At 47.3% G+C, this 14582-nt stretch overlaps 1 protein-coding gene across 1 annotated transcript; it reads left to right on the top strand.

Annotated features, from left to right (window-relative positions):
• Nucleotides 1-2056: 2056 nt before the first annotated feature.
• Nucleotides 2057-2527, top strand: RNASE10 (ribonuclease A family member 10 (inactive)). The gene has a single exon (XM_032765711.1). The coding sequence runs from the start codon at nucleotides 2057-2059 to the stop codon at nucleotides 2525-2527; it is 471 nt and encodes a 156-aa protein (XP_032621602.1).
• Nucleotides 2528-14582: the final 12055 nt, after the last annotated feature.

The following is a 14582-nucleotide window of genomic DNA, read 5'->3' as shown; positions in this document are numbered from 1 at the left end:
GATAAAACACTTCCCTGCAGCAAAAACTTAACAGGCTAGACGTGGCTGAAGGGAAAATCCTTCCCACATGGTCCCAGCAACCTGGCGAACCAGATTCTCAGGTCAGGATCAACTCTCAAAGCCAGAAAGCTGGTCTCTTTGGCTGCTTAAGGGACTGAGAGATCATCTGGGGTGTTTTTGCCCCCTTTAATAGTCCAGTCACCCTCTGAAATGCAGTTTCTGGAGGGTTACCCCTAGTAAAGGTCATTCCCACTGTGAGAACGGAGACATGGGGGCTCATGGGGACAGAGCCCCCATTCCTTGGCAAAGACAGGCTGTTTGACAGATGAGGGCCTATCAAGTTTGCTTACTCCTGACCAGAGTTATTGGCTTGTGCTTTGTCTTTGTGAACCTGCTTTAGCCTGCCCCCAGGCTCGCCTGGCAAACACATTGCAGTCATAACCTCAGCTCATGTTCATAACTCTGGCCATGCATTCCGTGCACATTCTCCACATACATATTACCCATCAGGCTGTCATTAAATGCTACCTCACATGGCATCCTTGGCATGGAGATTATTACAATAAGTGCAGGGTGTGAACACAGGGACTCAGGGTCACACTGAGGTGCTTAACCACGGGTTGTCACTGGCTGAAAGCAGGTTGAGTCACTAGGAAGTGAGGTTATACTTGTGCTTGATCTGTGACCATTTTCTGTCTCTATGCTCTTTGCTTTGTCGCACTTGAAGCTCTGTTCTTTAGTTCTAAATGTAACTGGTTTTGTTACAAATTCATCTCCCTGCCCCTAACTGTCACAGTATTTCTCTGCAAGGTGCAGCAAAGGAAAGCCGGTGACACACTGCTCAGTAACACCATGGCTTGACGTAGGCACAAAGGGTGCATAACAAGGTGTGTGCCACACAGATAGTCCTCACCAGCGTTTCGGGGATAAACTTGATCTACAATTTCGACCTCATTACAGGAATGTGGCTTTACCGCTCTGACTAAGGCCAGAGACTTAGGAAGTTACATGCATCTGAGTCAACAGGAAAAGCCAGCTGAGAGCCAGGTGAGGGAGACAGGAGTGTGTCCGCTGATTGGAGAACAGTCATTGGGGCAGAGACCTTTACCTGGCCTATCTAAGGTCAGTTGGACTATAAGGAGAAGGGGAGAGATCGCCTTTCTGGCCACCACGTCGGGACATAGCACCGGGTCTCTCTGTAGCTTTGCACAACAGGTCTCTAGCCACGTGGGAGAGGGACACCAAGAAGTCGCATTAGGTAAGACAGGGAGCTTCGTTGTGGATTGTGGCTGGCTGAGGGCTGTTGAGTCACTGGGGACGGAGGTTGTACATGTGTTTTCTCTGTGACCATTTTAGCCTCTGGTCTCTCTGCTTCGTGGCACAGAAAGCTCTTTTCTTTAGTCAGGACTGGAACCTGGTTGGTTATAAATGCACCTCAGTGCTGTGATATTGATGGGAGGGTGGATTTACCAGCAGAGGAGCCAGGCTGGCCATGTTCTGGCTCTTTGGAGATGCTGGCCTGGGTGATTTCTCGATCTGTCTGGGCTGCCTGCTGCAGGAAGACGCTTCTGAAGATCTGGGGAACTGAAGAGCCCCAAGGGCTACCTGCAAGGCAAGACCAGGGTGTGCCAGGACCAGAGGAGTGTGCCAGGCCAGCTGGCTGATGGGAGAGGCAGGGAGAAGACTCATTTTAGCAGCTGCAAATATCTCTCGCTTTGAGGCAGGGTGGTGATGGGGTGACTTACAGCTCCAAACACCTGAAGAAACATCACAGCAGCACCCAGCACAACAGGGCCCTTGTCTCAGTCCGGGTCTGTGCAGCACCCACCACAACAGAAGCCCTGATCTCTGGTTCTGGGCAGCATTTGGCACAATGGGGGCCCTGATCTCAGTCAGGGTCTGTGCAGCACCTGGCACAACGGGGACCCTGATCTCGGCCAGGATCTGGGCAGTGCCCAGGAGGTTCCATGGAGGAGGCAGATCCCCACCCCACACTGTATCTGTCTATCTCTTCCTTCTCTCCCCACTGCAGGTTGATCCAGTGACAGACTTGGCCATGGCCCTGAGGGGAGTCTTCCCCGCACTCCTGCTGCCCCTCGTCCTGCTGGTCACTGGTATGGCCCTGGCCCAAGGGGAGTCACGCTATGAGAAGTTCCTGAGACAGCATGTGGACGCCTCTGACCCCAGCCCTCCAGACACCCGGCGCTACTGCAACCTCCTGATGCGGCGCCGGGACATGGCCACTACCCACAAGTGCAAACACCTCAATACCTTCATCCACAGCAGTGCCGACCAAATCGAGCCCGTCTGCAGGGACAGCGGGGAGCCGGCTGGAGGAGACCTGCGCCTCAGCGAAGACCCCTTCCCCCTCACTGTCTGTGAGCTCCAAGGAGGGTCTGATCCCCCCGACTGTGACTACAGTGGGTCCAGTAGCACCAGCAGAATCGTCATCGCCTGCATCGATGGGGAACCAGTCCACTTTGAGACACAGGTTGAAAGCCAGGCAGGGGAAGGGGATGAGCCATGATCCCTCTTGCTCCTGCCAGGTCCTGCATCTAAACCTAGACCTTACCAGGATCAACCCCAAATCCTCCTTCGATCCAGCCTCCGACCCTCTTTAGATCAATCCCCAAATGCTCCTTCGAGCCAACCTCCGACCCTCCTGAGATCAACCCCCGAATCCTCCTTCAATCCAATCTCCGAAGCTCCTCAGATCAACCCCCAAACAATCCTTTGATCCAACCTCTGACCCTACTCAGATCAACCCCCAAATCCCCCTCAGATCCAACCTCCAACCCTCCTCAGATCAACCCTCAAATTCTCAGATCCAACCTCCAACCTTCCTTAGGTGCCAGCTCTCTGGACAGGCCTGTCGCTTTGTTCTGTGTTTTTGCAGTGCCAGGCACACTGCAACTGCAATATGGATTATAAACCACGCCCAAGGAATTTTATGGGGTTTGACTTCGGTTTTATCATTAGCCCAGACCACTGGCTCAGGTAGGGGTGCAGGTTTCCAAATGGGACCTGAATGCCCAGCTCCTATTAACTTCCCAGAAGAGCTGTCTCTTTCCAGTCTCTGGTCTGAATGAGAATTAGACGTGGAAAATTCTCAGTGACAGCCAAGCAGCCACATCCATGCTCAGGCTTGAGGAACATGACCTGTTGTTCAGAAGTACCAAACATCTAGAACTTCTGCTGACCCAACAGGAACGTATGGAGTCCAGCAGCTCTGGAAAATGAGGCTTAGGAAGATTTCTTACCAGGCTTCCTCCAGGATTTGAACCCAGGAGTCCCAATATACCAGCGAACCCACAAGAACTGAAACTTTAGGAAATGGCTTTCAGCCCTGAATTTTCTGTCCCAGTCTCCCTAGTTCCAGTTCTTGGCCCCACCTCCATTTCCAGTAGTCAAACAGTGCCATTGCTTGAATAAAGTCATTATTCATTACAGAAATCAACCCGACTGGTGCCTGATCTGCAAGGATGCCTTGTCTCTTTGGGCTCTGCCATGGTGGTTGTAACTCAGGGCCCCCTGAGATGTGGCCATGAGGGTGGGTGAACACCCCCTGAACTCTCCCACCCTCCTCCCCAATGGTCAACGAGTTACATCAGTGTTGCCAATTTAATTGTTTTACAATCCCCACCCTCTACATTTGAACACCCAGTTGTATTTCAGTCCCTGGGGAAAACACTGCTTTGGGCTGAATCTTGATTCTAAGAGGTGAAAACTCAATGCACAGAGTTTACCTAAAGTTTGTGGACAGGAGACTATGGTTAATTGCTGCTAGTAGGTGTCTTTCAGCCATGCCTAGAGCATAGTAGGTACTTAACAACTCAGGTGTGGAGCTTCACAGCCAGCTGACAGTCCTTGGTATGTCTACACTAATCCCCAGGGCCTCCCAGGGCGGGGGGCAAGTGGGGCAATTTGTCCCAGGCTCCGAGCCCTGCAGGGGCCCCCATGAGAGTTTTTCGGGGCCCCTAGAGTGGGGTCCTTCCGTTCTTCCGCTCCGCCCCAGGCCCCCCTCCACCGAAGACCCCAGGCTCCTTGAATCCTCTGGGCGGCCCTACTAATCCCAGGCGCTGATTCAGCTTTGAGTCATGCTGCCCCTTTCTATCCACACACAAATCAGCTGCAAAGCTAAAAGATTTTCTGTACTGGACTTGTCTAACTGTTTCTCTGCTATCCCGCTTGAAGAAGGATTGCAGGACCTATTCTCGTTCCATGTGGATGGAGTACAGTAATCCTTTACCCGCGTAGCCAGGGATTTCACAATTCCCCCACGCTAGCCCACCAGGCCATGACTAGCACCCTAGATTCCTTGACCCTCTCTGATGGGCCATGGGACCCTGGAGGGAAAATAGTTACACCACAGACAACTTAAACAAGCAGGGTCTGCCGCAGTGGGAGCACTGTGCTAATTTGTTTCAAAGCTTCTATCTTTCAGCCTCGGAACCAGAACATCAGGAGAACTGGTACCAGCTGAAGAGTTATAAAAATACCATGCTTATAGTGTCGTGACAAAGTCTGTGTTCTGTGTTGCATGTTCTATGTTGTCTCATGTTCTGTGTTTTGTGTTTCATGTTTTATGTTTGTCTTGTAGCGCTTGTCTCATCGCTAGCATTATGGTGTGTGGTGTCTGGGAAGAGGGAAGATACCGTATTAGGCAAGGAATAGCAACATACCATTCTCACAGCCCTGTTTAACTCCAGCTAGACCCCTCCCTCTCCTTACCCCTCCGTCTCCTGCCAAATTTTCAGTCACATACCTATCCCCATGGTGGCCACCTCCGTCCAAAAGCCTGGGATAACTACCCTCTTTACCAATTTTTTACCTTGCCACCAAATGTTGTGATTTTCATCTAAACTTTGTACATGAGAAGGACTGTTTGATGTTCATTGTTACATCCTCCGGTCAATATTTGGATATGTATTTCTGTTACTGTGGACGTGCTACATGTAATGAGAATCTGGAATTGTTCCAGCAGTTGAAGCACTGGCATGGATGAGTGGAAGCGCACCGTCCCCCTTTGGGGTGACCAAGGGGCAGGAAATGTTATGTAAAGCCTCCACACAAATGCGATTATAAGATCTGTAACTTGTATCAAATTCTGCAACCTTTCTGCAGACTTTGTAAATTCAGTTATTGTTAGCATAGCCTTTAAAGTTTTGTAACCTTTGCAAGCTCTGTGGCCTTTTCAAGTTACCACTTGTATGAACTTCCAAACTTTGTAATATCCCATCCCTCAGAGCAAGTGTAAACGAGGGAGTGTATGTGGGACTGGGTGGAGAAGAACTGCGAGGAGAGAGGAGCCCGGACACAGGAGCCAGGAGCCAGGTGTGTCTGATATAATCTGCCCTGAGAAGGCAGTCATGAAGTGCTGTAAAGTAAAGAAGAACCTGGTATGACTGAAATGAACTGGTCTGGGAATGCTTCTCGGTGATGGACACAGAAAGGAAACTCGGTGTACGTGACAGGAGCCACCCAGTTCCAAAATAAGAGGAAGAAGGCATGCACACAAGCCCCTGCTTCTTGACTCTCTCAGCAGCCTGGATTCGTGACCGCAGACAGACACATTAGATCTACCACACTTTGGCTTCTCGGCCTTCATGCTGTCTCCAGTAACTCTCCGCCTGTGTAAGTGTGTGGATGCCTGAGGGTATGTATGCAGTGAATGCGTGTGCATGTATGAATAAGCTCCATCTCTTTTCTATCTGACCAACAGCAGCATTGTAATAAAACTCATACACGTGTGACCCTGGGTTGTTTTTTTGGGGAACTCAGGTAACACTTAACGACTCAGGTGTGGAGCTTCACAGCCAGCTGACAGTCATTTGGCAGGTCTACACTAATCCCAGGCGCTGATTCAGGTTTGAGTCATGCTGCCCCCTTTCTGTCCACACACAAATCAGCTGGCATGACCAGGCGACGACTTTCAGCCTTCACAGGGGAAAAACAATGCTCCTTAGCCAAGAGCACGCCTGGGCATTCCCCTCTCAGGAGAACAGCAGAGCTTCACTGCTGGCAGGGTAGGGAAGATGAGGCGAGACGAGCTGAGCCGGGGGACAAGAGGCGAGGCCTGAACTGATCATATGTTTTGTCAAAGCCACTTTTTAAAAAACCCAGAAAGTAGACAAGTGGGCAGCGTACTTCACCCTGCTCATTATTGTGTCCCCTAATTAGTCACACCGATTTTGATCTATTCATTTCTAGTTCCACATCTTCTATGTTCCACCATGCATGATTTCAGCAATCCTCAATTTATAACCGTGGGGCCTTTTTGCTTGGATGAATCCAGCTTCTTCGCGTGGGTCTCTTGCACTTGTTACAACATCCAGCATCATTAACACCTTGGCCTGTTTTTCATGGCGGTTGTAATGTCTCAGGCACTTTCCCAGACTCTTTACATTTGAGCTCCCAGCAGAAGTACGCTTTGTATGCCCTGTGGTCACAACAGAGTTAAAGAGACATGAGTGTGGAGTGACGCCTCAGGGACTGTGTAGATTTACAGGGGTAGTCAGTTATGTTTTGTCAAGGTCCAGCTTGCTTGGTCAAGGTCTAGTCAAGGTCCAGACTCTAGAAAAAATAATAAAACAATAACAATAATAACAATAAATACATAAAAAGATTTTGGGGTCTGTTCAAAAGCATCTGGCAGGCTGGATCTGGCCTGCCACATGCCTGTTGAGTACCCCTAGCGCAGGCGGCTTAGCCAGCGGGCTTGTTGGTCTGGGGTATGATGCCGCCTTTGGGTGTTAAGAGAGTCAGGGTCCCAATCCTGGCTCAGGCCTGTTTTGCAAAGAGGCTACGTTTGGGAAGAGGAGCAGACTCGCTTGGGCCACAACAGTCGTTAAGATGGGATAAAGAGCCCTGGAGAGGCTGAGGGTGGGTTAGAAAGTTCTGCTTTAATTGGTGATGATACTAAGCGCCTAACGCTCTACAGCTGGTTTGAAAACAACTCTGTCTAAATCAGTCACCCCTTCTCTTTACACCAAAGTGTGTGAAACCCCCTTGCATAGGAGGCAATTGGCAGCAGTGGGATTTGAACCCACACCTCTAAAGGCACAGCCATCTGGGCCCTCCCACCCCCAGCTCTGGTCCAGTCCTGCCCCTAGCTGTGTCCCTGGCTCCCAGCCCAACCATTGGCCCATCCACCGCATCAGCCCAGCTCCACTCCTGCCACCACCCCCAGCCTTGGCCCTTGGCTGCAGCCCTACTTCCCACCCTAGAATCACTCCTAGCTGCGGTCCCAGCCTAGGTCCCCTTACCACTGCCCCGGCCCCCTGAGCTATCGGAGAGTGGGGGCTGCAGACAAAGGTATGGCAGGCACAACCCCCAAAAGTTTGGGGCCTGCTGTTCTAGCACATCCTCTCTCATTTGTCTCCTTTCACATCCTAGCCTTTTCCACCTCCCTTCATTCACATCTCTCCCATCCTGTGCCTTGTCTCAGAGCCCTCTCTGCTGGTAGTTACAGATTATTCCTGAATGAAAAATAATACTATTAAGTCTTTAATAAAAAATCTGCACTAGTCCGAGGGAGGTGGGCTCGGGCTCTCTCATCTCCTGAGTCTCTGAGAAACAAATCTGAGCACAGAGCACTGGTAGGATGACAGAAAGGATAAGGAGCAAAGAACTGGATTAGACAGACTAAAAATTAACTAAAGGAGCTATATGATCTGCTGATTACACAGAAGTAACTGTCCTAACATCAAGTATTGAGTCCAGCCCAGTATCAAAGGCGAATGTACAATAAAACGATTAACTATGTCTAAAGAAGCAGGAATACAAAGTCATTCTAATGCCACAGGTGGCTCAACACCAGGACATTGTTGCTCAATTTGCCATTTATGAAACAAAATCCCTTGGAAGAATGATTGAAAAGAAGCCAGCCCTGGACGGAGGCAGGGAAACTCTCCACAGCCTTAGTACAGTGCAGGTGCCATCCTGATGGAGCCGAGCCGGATGCTGTGGATAACTAGAGATGGGACAGAGGCATTTGACACATTGAGGCTGAGCTGTCAGCCTGAGCAACATCCACTGGCAGGCAGTTCCGTGGGCTGATGGCAACCCCATGAGAGGCAGAGCCTGCAGGGTGGAGGAAGCTATAAAAGAGCCAGAGTGCAGAGTGACACAACCCTGCTTAGAGACAACACAATGCCTGCTGTCGGGAGCTAGTGGCCTGAGTCTCACAGTGAGTGTGAGAGGTATGGGGTCCACTCCCAGATGAGCCCAGCTGTGCTAGTTTGGCAAATTGCCTTTAGGCAGTAGCTAGATCTGGAACAAGGCGCAAACAGGATGGGTGAACACAATTGTGAAGGTGGGATAAAGAGATCTAGAGAGAGCCCAGCTCCGCTGAGCCTGGCAGTTCAGAGCCCCAGCACTTCTGGGTCTGGCAGTACAGAGCCCCAGCACCCCTGGGCCTGGCAGTTCACAATCCTGGCACCTCCGGGCCTGGCACATCAGGTTATAAAAGAAAAAAAAATAGTTTGAGCTCCTGCACTTCTTTCATTACAAATTAAGCACTGGTGAAATCCCTCCCAAGAAGGGTACGTGGCAGCACACAACCAGCTGCAGAGGTGAACTGTTCTCTGGTTGATGGCCCAGCTTCTAGCTCTGTTATGGATTCAAATCCTGCCTGATTTGACACGCTGGTTTGATGTTCTTGTGTTAAAAATGGAAGGTCCCAATCAATCTCCTGTCATTCATGTCACATCCCCTTTCAATTGTCTTGCTTTCCAGTCCCGCTTTTAATATCCTATCCCTACAGACATCTCTGCAGCCCTGTTGCCTTCTCTCTGAGCCCTCTCTTGGCAGTAGGTAGAGACTATTCCTTAGTGACAAATAACACCATCAGCTTTTTAATGAGAATCTGGCTCTAACCAGAGGTTGCGTGATCAGGGCTTTCCTGTCTCTGGGAACCAAACCTGAACCCAGGCCATTGGGCGGATCAAGGTATTTGCAGGCTAAATAGTTCACTGCGTTATTCTCAGCAGAAGACAGCCTGCCTAAACAGGCCTGCCAGCCTTCTCTTCTGACACTAACAAAGAGTCTTTGCCAACAATTATGACTTACCACTCAGCGTTTCCCAGGCAAGCCTATTCCATCCCTGAGGTAAAAGCAGTCCAGAGAAAACGTATCAGAAACAACAGAAGAACCAAGACGTGCTAATAACCTCACAGACGTCACCCCAGGTGTCTCCAACTTTTCCTCTACTGAATCCTTCAAATGCCCCAAAGGGGTCTCTTTTGTGCTGACAAGTTCAGAGCAGCCTCAGCGCAGAAGTAGCCCACTCATGAAAAGTCTAGTCTGTCCTTTGTACAGTTTGGGAATCTTCGATCTGGAGTTTCCAGGAGCAGGTAGTCAGTAGACAATGGGTCTCTCTCTCCAGGACATAGCTTCAAAAGGCTGCAGAGAATGTGCATTTCCTTCTCGCAGGTGCTTTTTTTGGAAATCCACTTCGCACTCATTGTCCTCTGAAGCGCTTTCAAGTTCCTACTGCTATCCACAGATTGCACTAGTCAGTCACCAGGAGGAGTTACATGCAATTCCACCAGCAGACATGCAAAATTTCATTTGCAATACTCCGGACCCCGAAGGGATTAAACTAAATTCAGTAATTGTCTTAGTCCTGGAAGGTTTGGCTAGCATATTAAGAATGTAAGAATGGCCGTATTGGGTCAGGCCAAAGGTCCATCAAGCCCAGTATCCTGTCTACTGACAGTGGACAATGCCAGGTGCCCTAGAGAGAGTGAACCTAACAGGTAATGATCAAGTGATCTCTCTCCTGCCATCCATCTCCACCCTCTGACAAACAGAGGTTAGGGACACCCTTCCTTACCTATCCTGGCTAGTAGCCATTAATGGACTTAACCTCCTTGAATGTATCTAGTTTTCCTTTAAACCTTGTTCTAGTCCTAGTCTTCACAACCTCCTTGTAGATTGCCACGTATTCACAGGGGGCGAAAGGAAACGCAGGCCTGTTATTTACCAGGCTGCACATGGCAATAGACTATATAGGTAAGAGATGCAAGGAGAGTATGGGTCACGATGCAAACTGCAGACACACACAACTAAAATTAATCAATTTAAAGTTTTATTGGGGATAGTTACAAGGGGTAAGGGAGCAGCGTACGATTAGCTAATAAGGTTAATAAAACTTAAAACACACAATGACTAAAATATCTACTAACAATATATATAAACAAAGATGCAGCATTTAGTAATAACTGATACTTATCAAACACAAACCAACGCATAAACGACCGGCAAACGTAGAAACTCTGTTTGAAACACGTGAGCTGAGAGAGAGGCTTCCGAGGTTGGAAAAGTGTTTAAAAAGTGTTAGCAACCACCAGAAGACAATTGTAAATGTATATGTAAGTACTGTGGTTTACCATAATCACATTTAACTATTTGCCCACAACAAACAACCCAGTCTCAGCTTACTGTAGCACTGATTTAGCTGAGTGTTCTCAATCAGCTTGCAATGAATGGCAAACGTACCAAAGTTATATGTTACTCTACTCTAATTGTTTTGTTGGTTATAAATTGTATTGTTATTAAAATGTTTAAAATGTGCTGGTTGATAAAACAAATGTGTGCAAAGCTAAAGCCACAAGCCCAAATCACCTCCCAGTATTTCTATTGACGTGGGTAAATAAGAAGTGACACTGGCGATTAATATACTTAGTGTCAAAAGGGGATATGTAGGGCAGGATTTTTATGTAGGAGCAGGATTTTATAATGTCCCATAAGATCAATGTATGATTTGATTTCATCCTGCTAACCACCCTTTTGAATAGCAGAAAGAAAAGACCCTCTGGACTATAAATTCCTGTTTTCCCATTATGCATTACAAATTGGGCCTCTTAACTCTTTGTTTTAGATTTAGTTAGTAAGAGACAGGATTCTCTATTGTGTCTGTTAAGTAAATTAGAGAAACATTGAAGGCTGGGTTCTATGTAATTTTCTTAGTTATTTATTTGTAAACTTAGCAAGTTTAATTTGCATTAATGCTTTTTTGTTCAATGAAATACTACTGTTTATATTCTTAATCCTAATTGTGTGAATGAGGAATGTATGCTCAGGGAAAAGATAAGGTTGGAAGGCCTTGTTATAGCCAGAAGTCAAATTTAAAGAAACTTAAAAGGCACTGTTCTTCCTCCGATGGCTGTTAAAACTGCTCTGGGCATCTCAGAGTGGATATTGCTTCACAGTGTAAGAATGTACCACCCCCAGTGGAACCATCAATCAACTTCAGGACCAGCAGAGTCAATTTTGACTCCAGAAGAAGACGTAGAGAAACAGCCTGCAATACCTTACAATCTACGCTCTCGTAAGGGTTGCCAGAAGCAGACGAGTACATAAATGCAAGGCCAAGAAGAAGCAGTAGGTGAGCCTAGCGCCTGCTGGCCTGGTGGAACATAAACTGTGACTGGCAGTTCCCTCAGTTGAGTTGTCAGAACCAGAAGGGTCCCTGCCTCCAACATGCACCTCTGGTGTGCCTGTTCTCGGCTGCTGGTGTCTTAAGGTTGGGGAGTCCACAAATGACATTCTTTTATCCAGCAGCATAGTGTGGATAGCTCAGACCCTTATTATTTCTAAATGCTGGGTCTTGCAGCACATCCCAGCCCACTCTCAAAACTGGTGTTCCTGTGCTGGTTATCCCACTCAATTCCCAAGACCTCACCGGGGACCTTTGTCTGTTTAACACAATATGGACAGTAATCAGACTTGGAGAAAGCTATAGGTAGTCATATATCCCACTTGGGGTTGAGGCCCGCCAAAGAAACAGGGCGATCCGACAGTGGCCTCCAGAACCGTCACGACATTGGACATAGTGCTGACGGCCAAAGGAGGGGCCTGTGCTTTCATTGGAAACTAATATTGTCGTTTATACTGCGATAACAATGAGATAATAAATCGCACTAGCCACTTAGAACAAATCGCATATTTCCCCAAGTAGAGCCAAGTTCTTTATGGAAGTGGCTAAGTAACCTGTTCCATTCTCTGGCATAGAAAATGTTGTTTCAGGGAGCCCTGACTATGCTGTTTGAAATCCTAATAATTTGTATGTTAATCTCCTGTTGCATCCAAAATGGTGTAAGACATGTCACACAGATAGCTGCCCCAAACCAGAGTGCTAATATAATGATTTTAAATATCACCGATAAAGAAATAAAGAACAATTGATTTGTGGAACCCAGTATTTTGGTCATGGCATAAGCTTGACCAAAAGGAGGATTGTGAAAGTAGAATTAATTATATGTAAAAATAAGAATGGATTAAAGAAATGTTGTCTCGCACTTTTAAGCCAAATTGTTGGAATGTTGCAATCCAGGGTCAGGAACACAGACATTAGCATAGAACAATTGCACCGTTTAAGGGCAATTGGAAAAGTATTAGCCTTAGATGGATACAATCAGTAAGGACGTGGAATATGCATGCTGTGTCACAGGTGGTTTTTCCTGTCTGTTGCTTTCTTTGTCCCTTTGTCTAATCTCCTGCCCTTTTATCTGTATACAATAAGATAGTTTGTGTCTGTATGGGGCTCACATTATCTGGGTGTATTAGCCGAGCGGCTGTGCTAATAAAACAGAGTGGTCTGACAAACTGTGAGTCCTGAGTCCTAACTTTGACAGTTTGTAAAGAGATTCAATCATGTTTATTGAACACGACTTGATAAACCATTTCTGTTATACACTGATATGGCTTCTAACCCAAGCTCTGGCCATCGAGAACCTACGGGCCGGCAAAGTACCTAACACCTACTAGTGGCTACAAGAGCCCCCAGTGACAAGCTAGTTCATCATAACTGGCTCAGCAAACATAGTTCTTAATAAACAAACTATGCCCCTGAGCAGGGCTCATATTATTCGTTTTACAGGTTATGCTGCTCTCCCTCACAACATCTTTGCCCATGGAGCCCTTAGGAGAAGGTGGACTACAACTTGATTCGCCACCCTACTGGGTGCAGGAGGTCAGCGGAAACCAGTCCCTGTAACCAGTCCCTGTCAGCGCTAAGTCCAGAAGATTGCCTTGTGTGCTCCACTCAGTTCCACCTAAATATCCATTACCCTTCTCAATTTATCCAATAGTTTATAATTTTTCTTCATTTAATATATCTAGTGTAAATTGTTCTTCCCCCTATGTGCAGTGGGCTGCTTCTAGTTTTGAAATAATTGTTCTTCACAATTTAATTCTTATGTGTTTCCAGTCCTTAACGCTTCAAGTCGAAGAATCATAAGCTTCCTTAATTAAAAGTATTACAGTTCCAGCATCTCATTGTTGGGTTTTTGTTGTAATAGTTTAACCCAGCCCCTACTTGGGTTGGTACATATTCTAATTTCTATGTGGAGTTTCTCTTATGCTATCCTCCTTAACTAAACCCACTCTTAATTTACCTACCCCCCTCCCATTAATTGTTTATCGTCTTGACATAATATTTTTTTGAAACTTACTATACCTCCCTAACACATACGTTTCTATTTCATGCCCTGCATCTGCATCATGCTGAGGCTGCATGTATCAACCGCGCAGCACCTTTTATTCTGTAACCAATAATGGTGAGCCATACCACAGTTTCATCCTTAAGACCCGCCATTTTTGGATTTGCCGGTAATGTTGCATTTGCTGTGCCTCCCATCCGGGTATATACACCATTGCCACCTGTATCTACAGGCGGAGGTATTTACACCTTGCATCTAGCCAGCCAGCACCATCATAGTACCACTCCTTTTGGACTCGTTTTGCAAACAGCAGCTTCCTCCTCGCCTCCTCTATTGTTAGTTTTTAACCCTGTTAGTTATATGATGTTACGTGACCAAGTGCTGGTTCAATCCCTTGCTATTGGAAATGCTTGCTAATACTACGGGCAAGGCCTCTCCTTAGTTAATCAGCAGTTAAATTCCTTGCTCAGTATAGTATTCAAAATAGATTAATGATTCAATATTTGTTACATCTCCTCATTTTGTCTAAATTTGCTGAAGTATATCCCGACTTTGCTGATAATGTTGCGTTTCTTTGCCATCTATTTCTCCTAATTTGTCCTCAATTGTTAAAGACCTGCAAACGTTGAGCTCTACTGTCAGAGAGTCACGAGAGTCCTTCCAGTTTTGGTCATGGCTCGATGGCTTGGCCTTGCGCCCTACAATCCTATTTCCAATCCCTGTTTGTGTCTTCTGGCTGGGCTGCTCTCTCTGTCTCGTATGTGCCTTCATACAAGCCTGCATTCACAAGTTTGTTGCCTCGGCCTACATCGCTTCCACCCCAAAAGCGCATCCCTCGTAGGTGGGAATGAGGTCGACTCGGAAGTTTAGGTTTTCGGCCAAACTATTTAGGCCAGGGCATGCATTACCTCACCTTTGGGGCAAAGCCAGACTTTAGGCACCTGCTCCCCTACTTGGTGTAAACGTTGCTGTGCCAATCAGAAACGAACACATACAGGTTTTGGGCTCTGTCCCCATACACTTCTGTGATGTCACAGTAGGTACTTTAGGTCACCCTGCCATGTGCAGGCAGGGAGAGGAGAAAGAAAAACGAATCCTGTGTATCTCGTGTACCCCCGTAACCAGCCTGATCACCTC

The sequence above is a fragment of the Chelonoidis abingdonii genome, chromosome 14 (assembly GCF_003597395.2).
Source record: "Chelonoidis abingdonii isolate Lonesome George chromosome 14, CheloAbing_2.0, whole genome shotgun sequence".
In the NCBI taxonomy this organism is placed as follows: Eukaryota; Metazoa; Chordata; order Testudines; family Testudinidae; genus Chelonoidis; species Chelonoidis abingdonii.
Note: the sequence above shows the minus strand (reverse complement) of the source record. Positions and strands in the feature narration are given on the sequence as shown.

Excerpts from the sequence above, each read along its gene's own strand:
- RNASE10 (XM_032765711.1), top strand. The coding sequence starts at position 2,057 with ATGGCCCTGAGGGGAGTCTTCCCCGCACTCCTGCTGCCCCTCGTCCTG.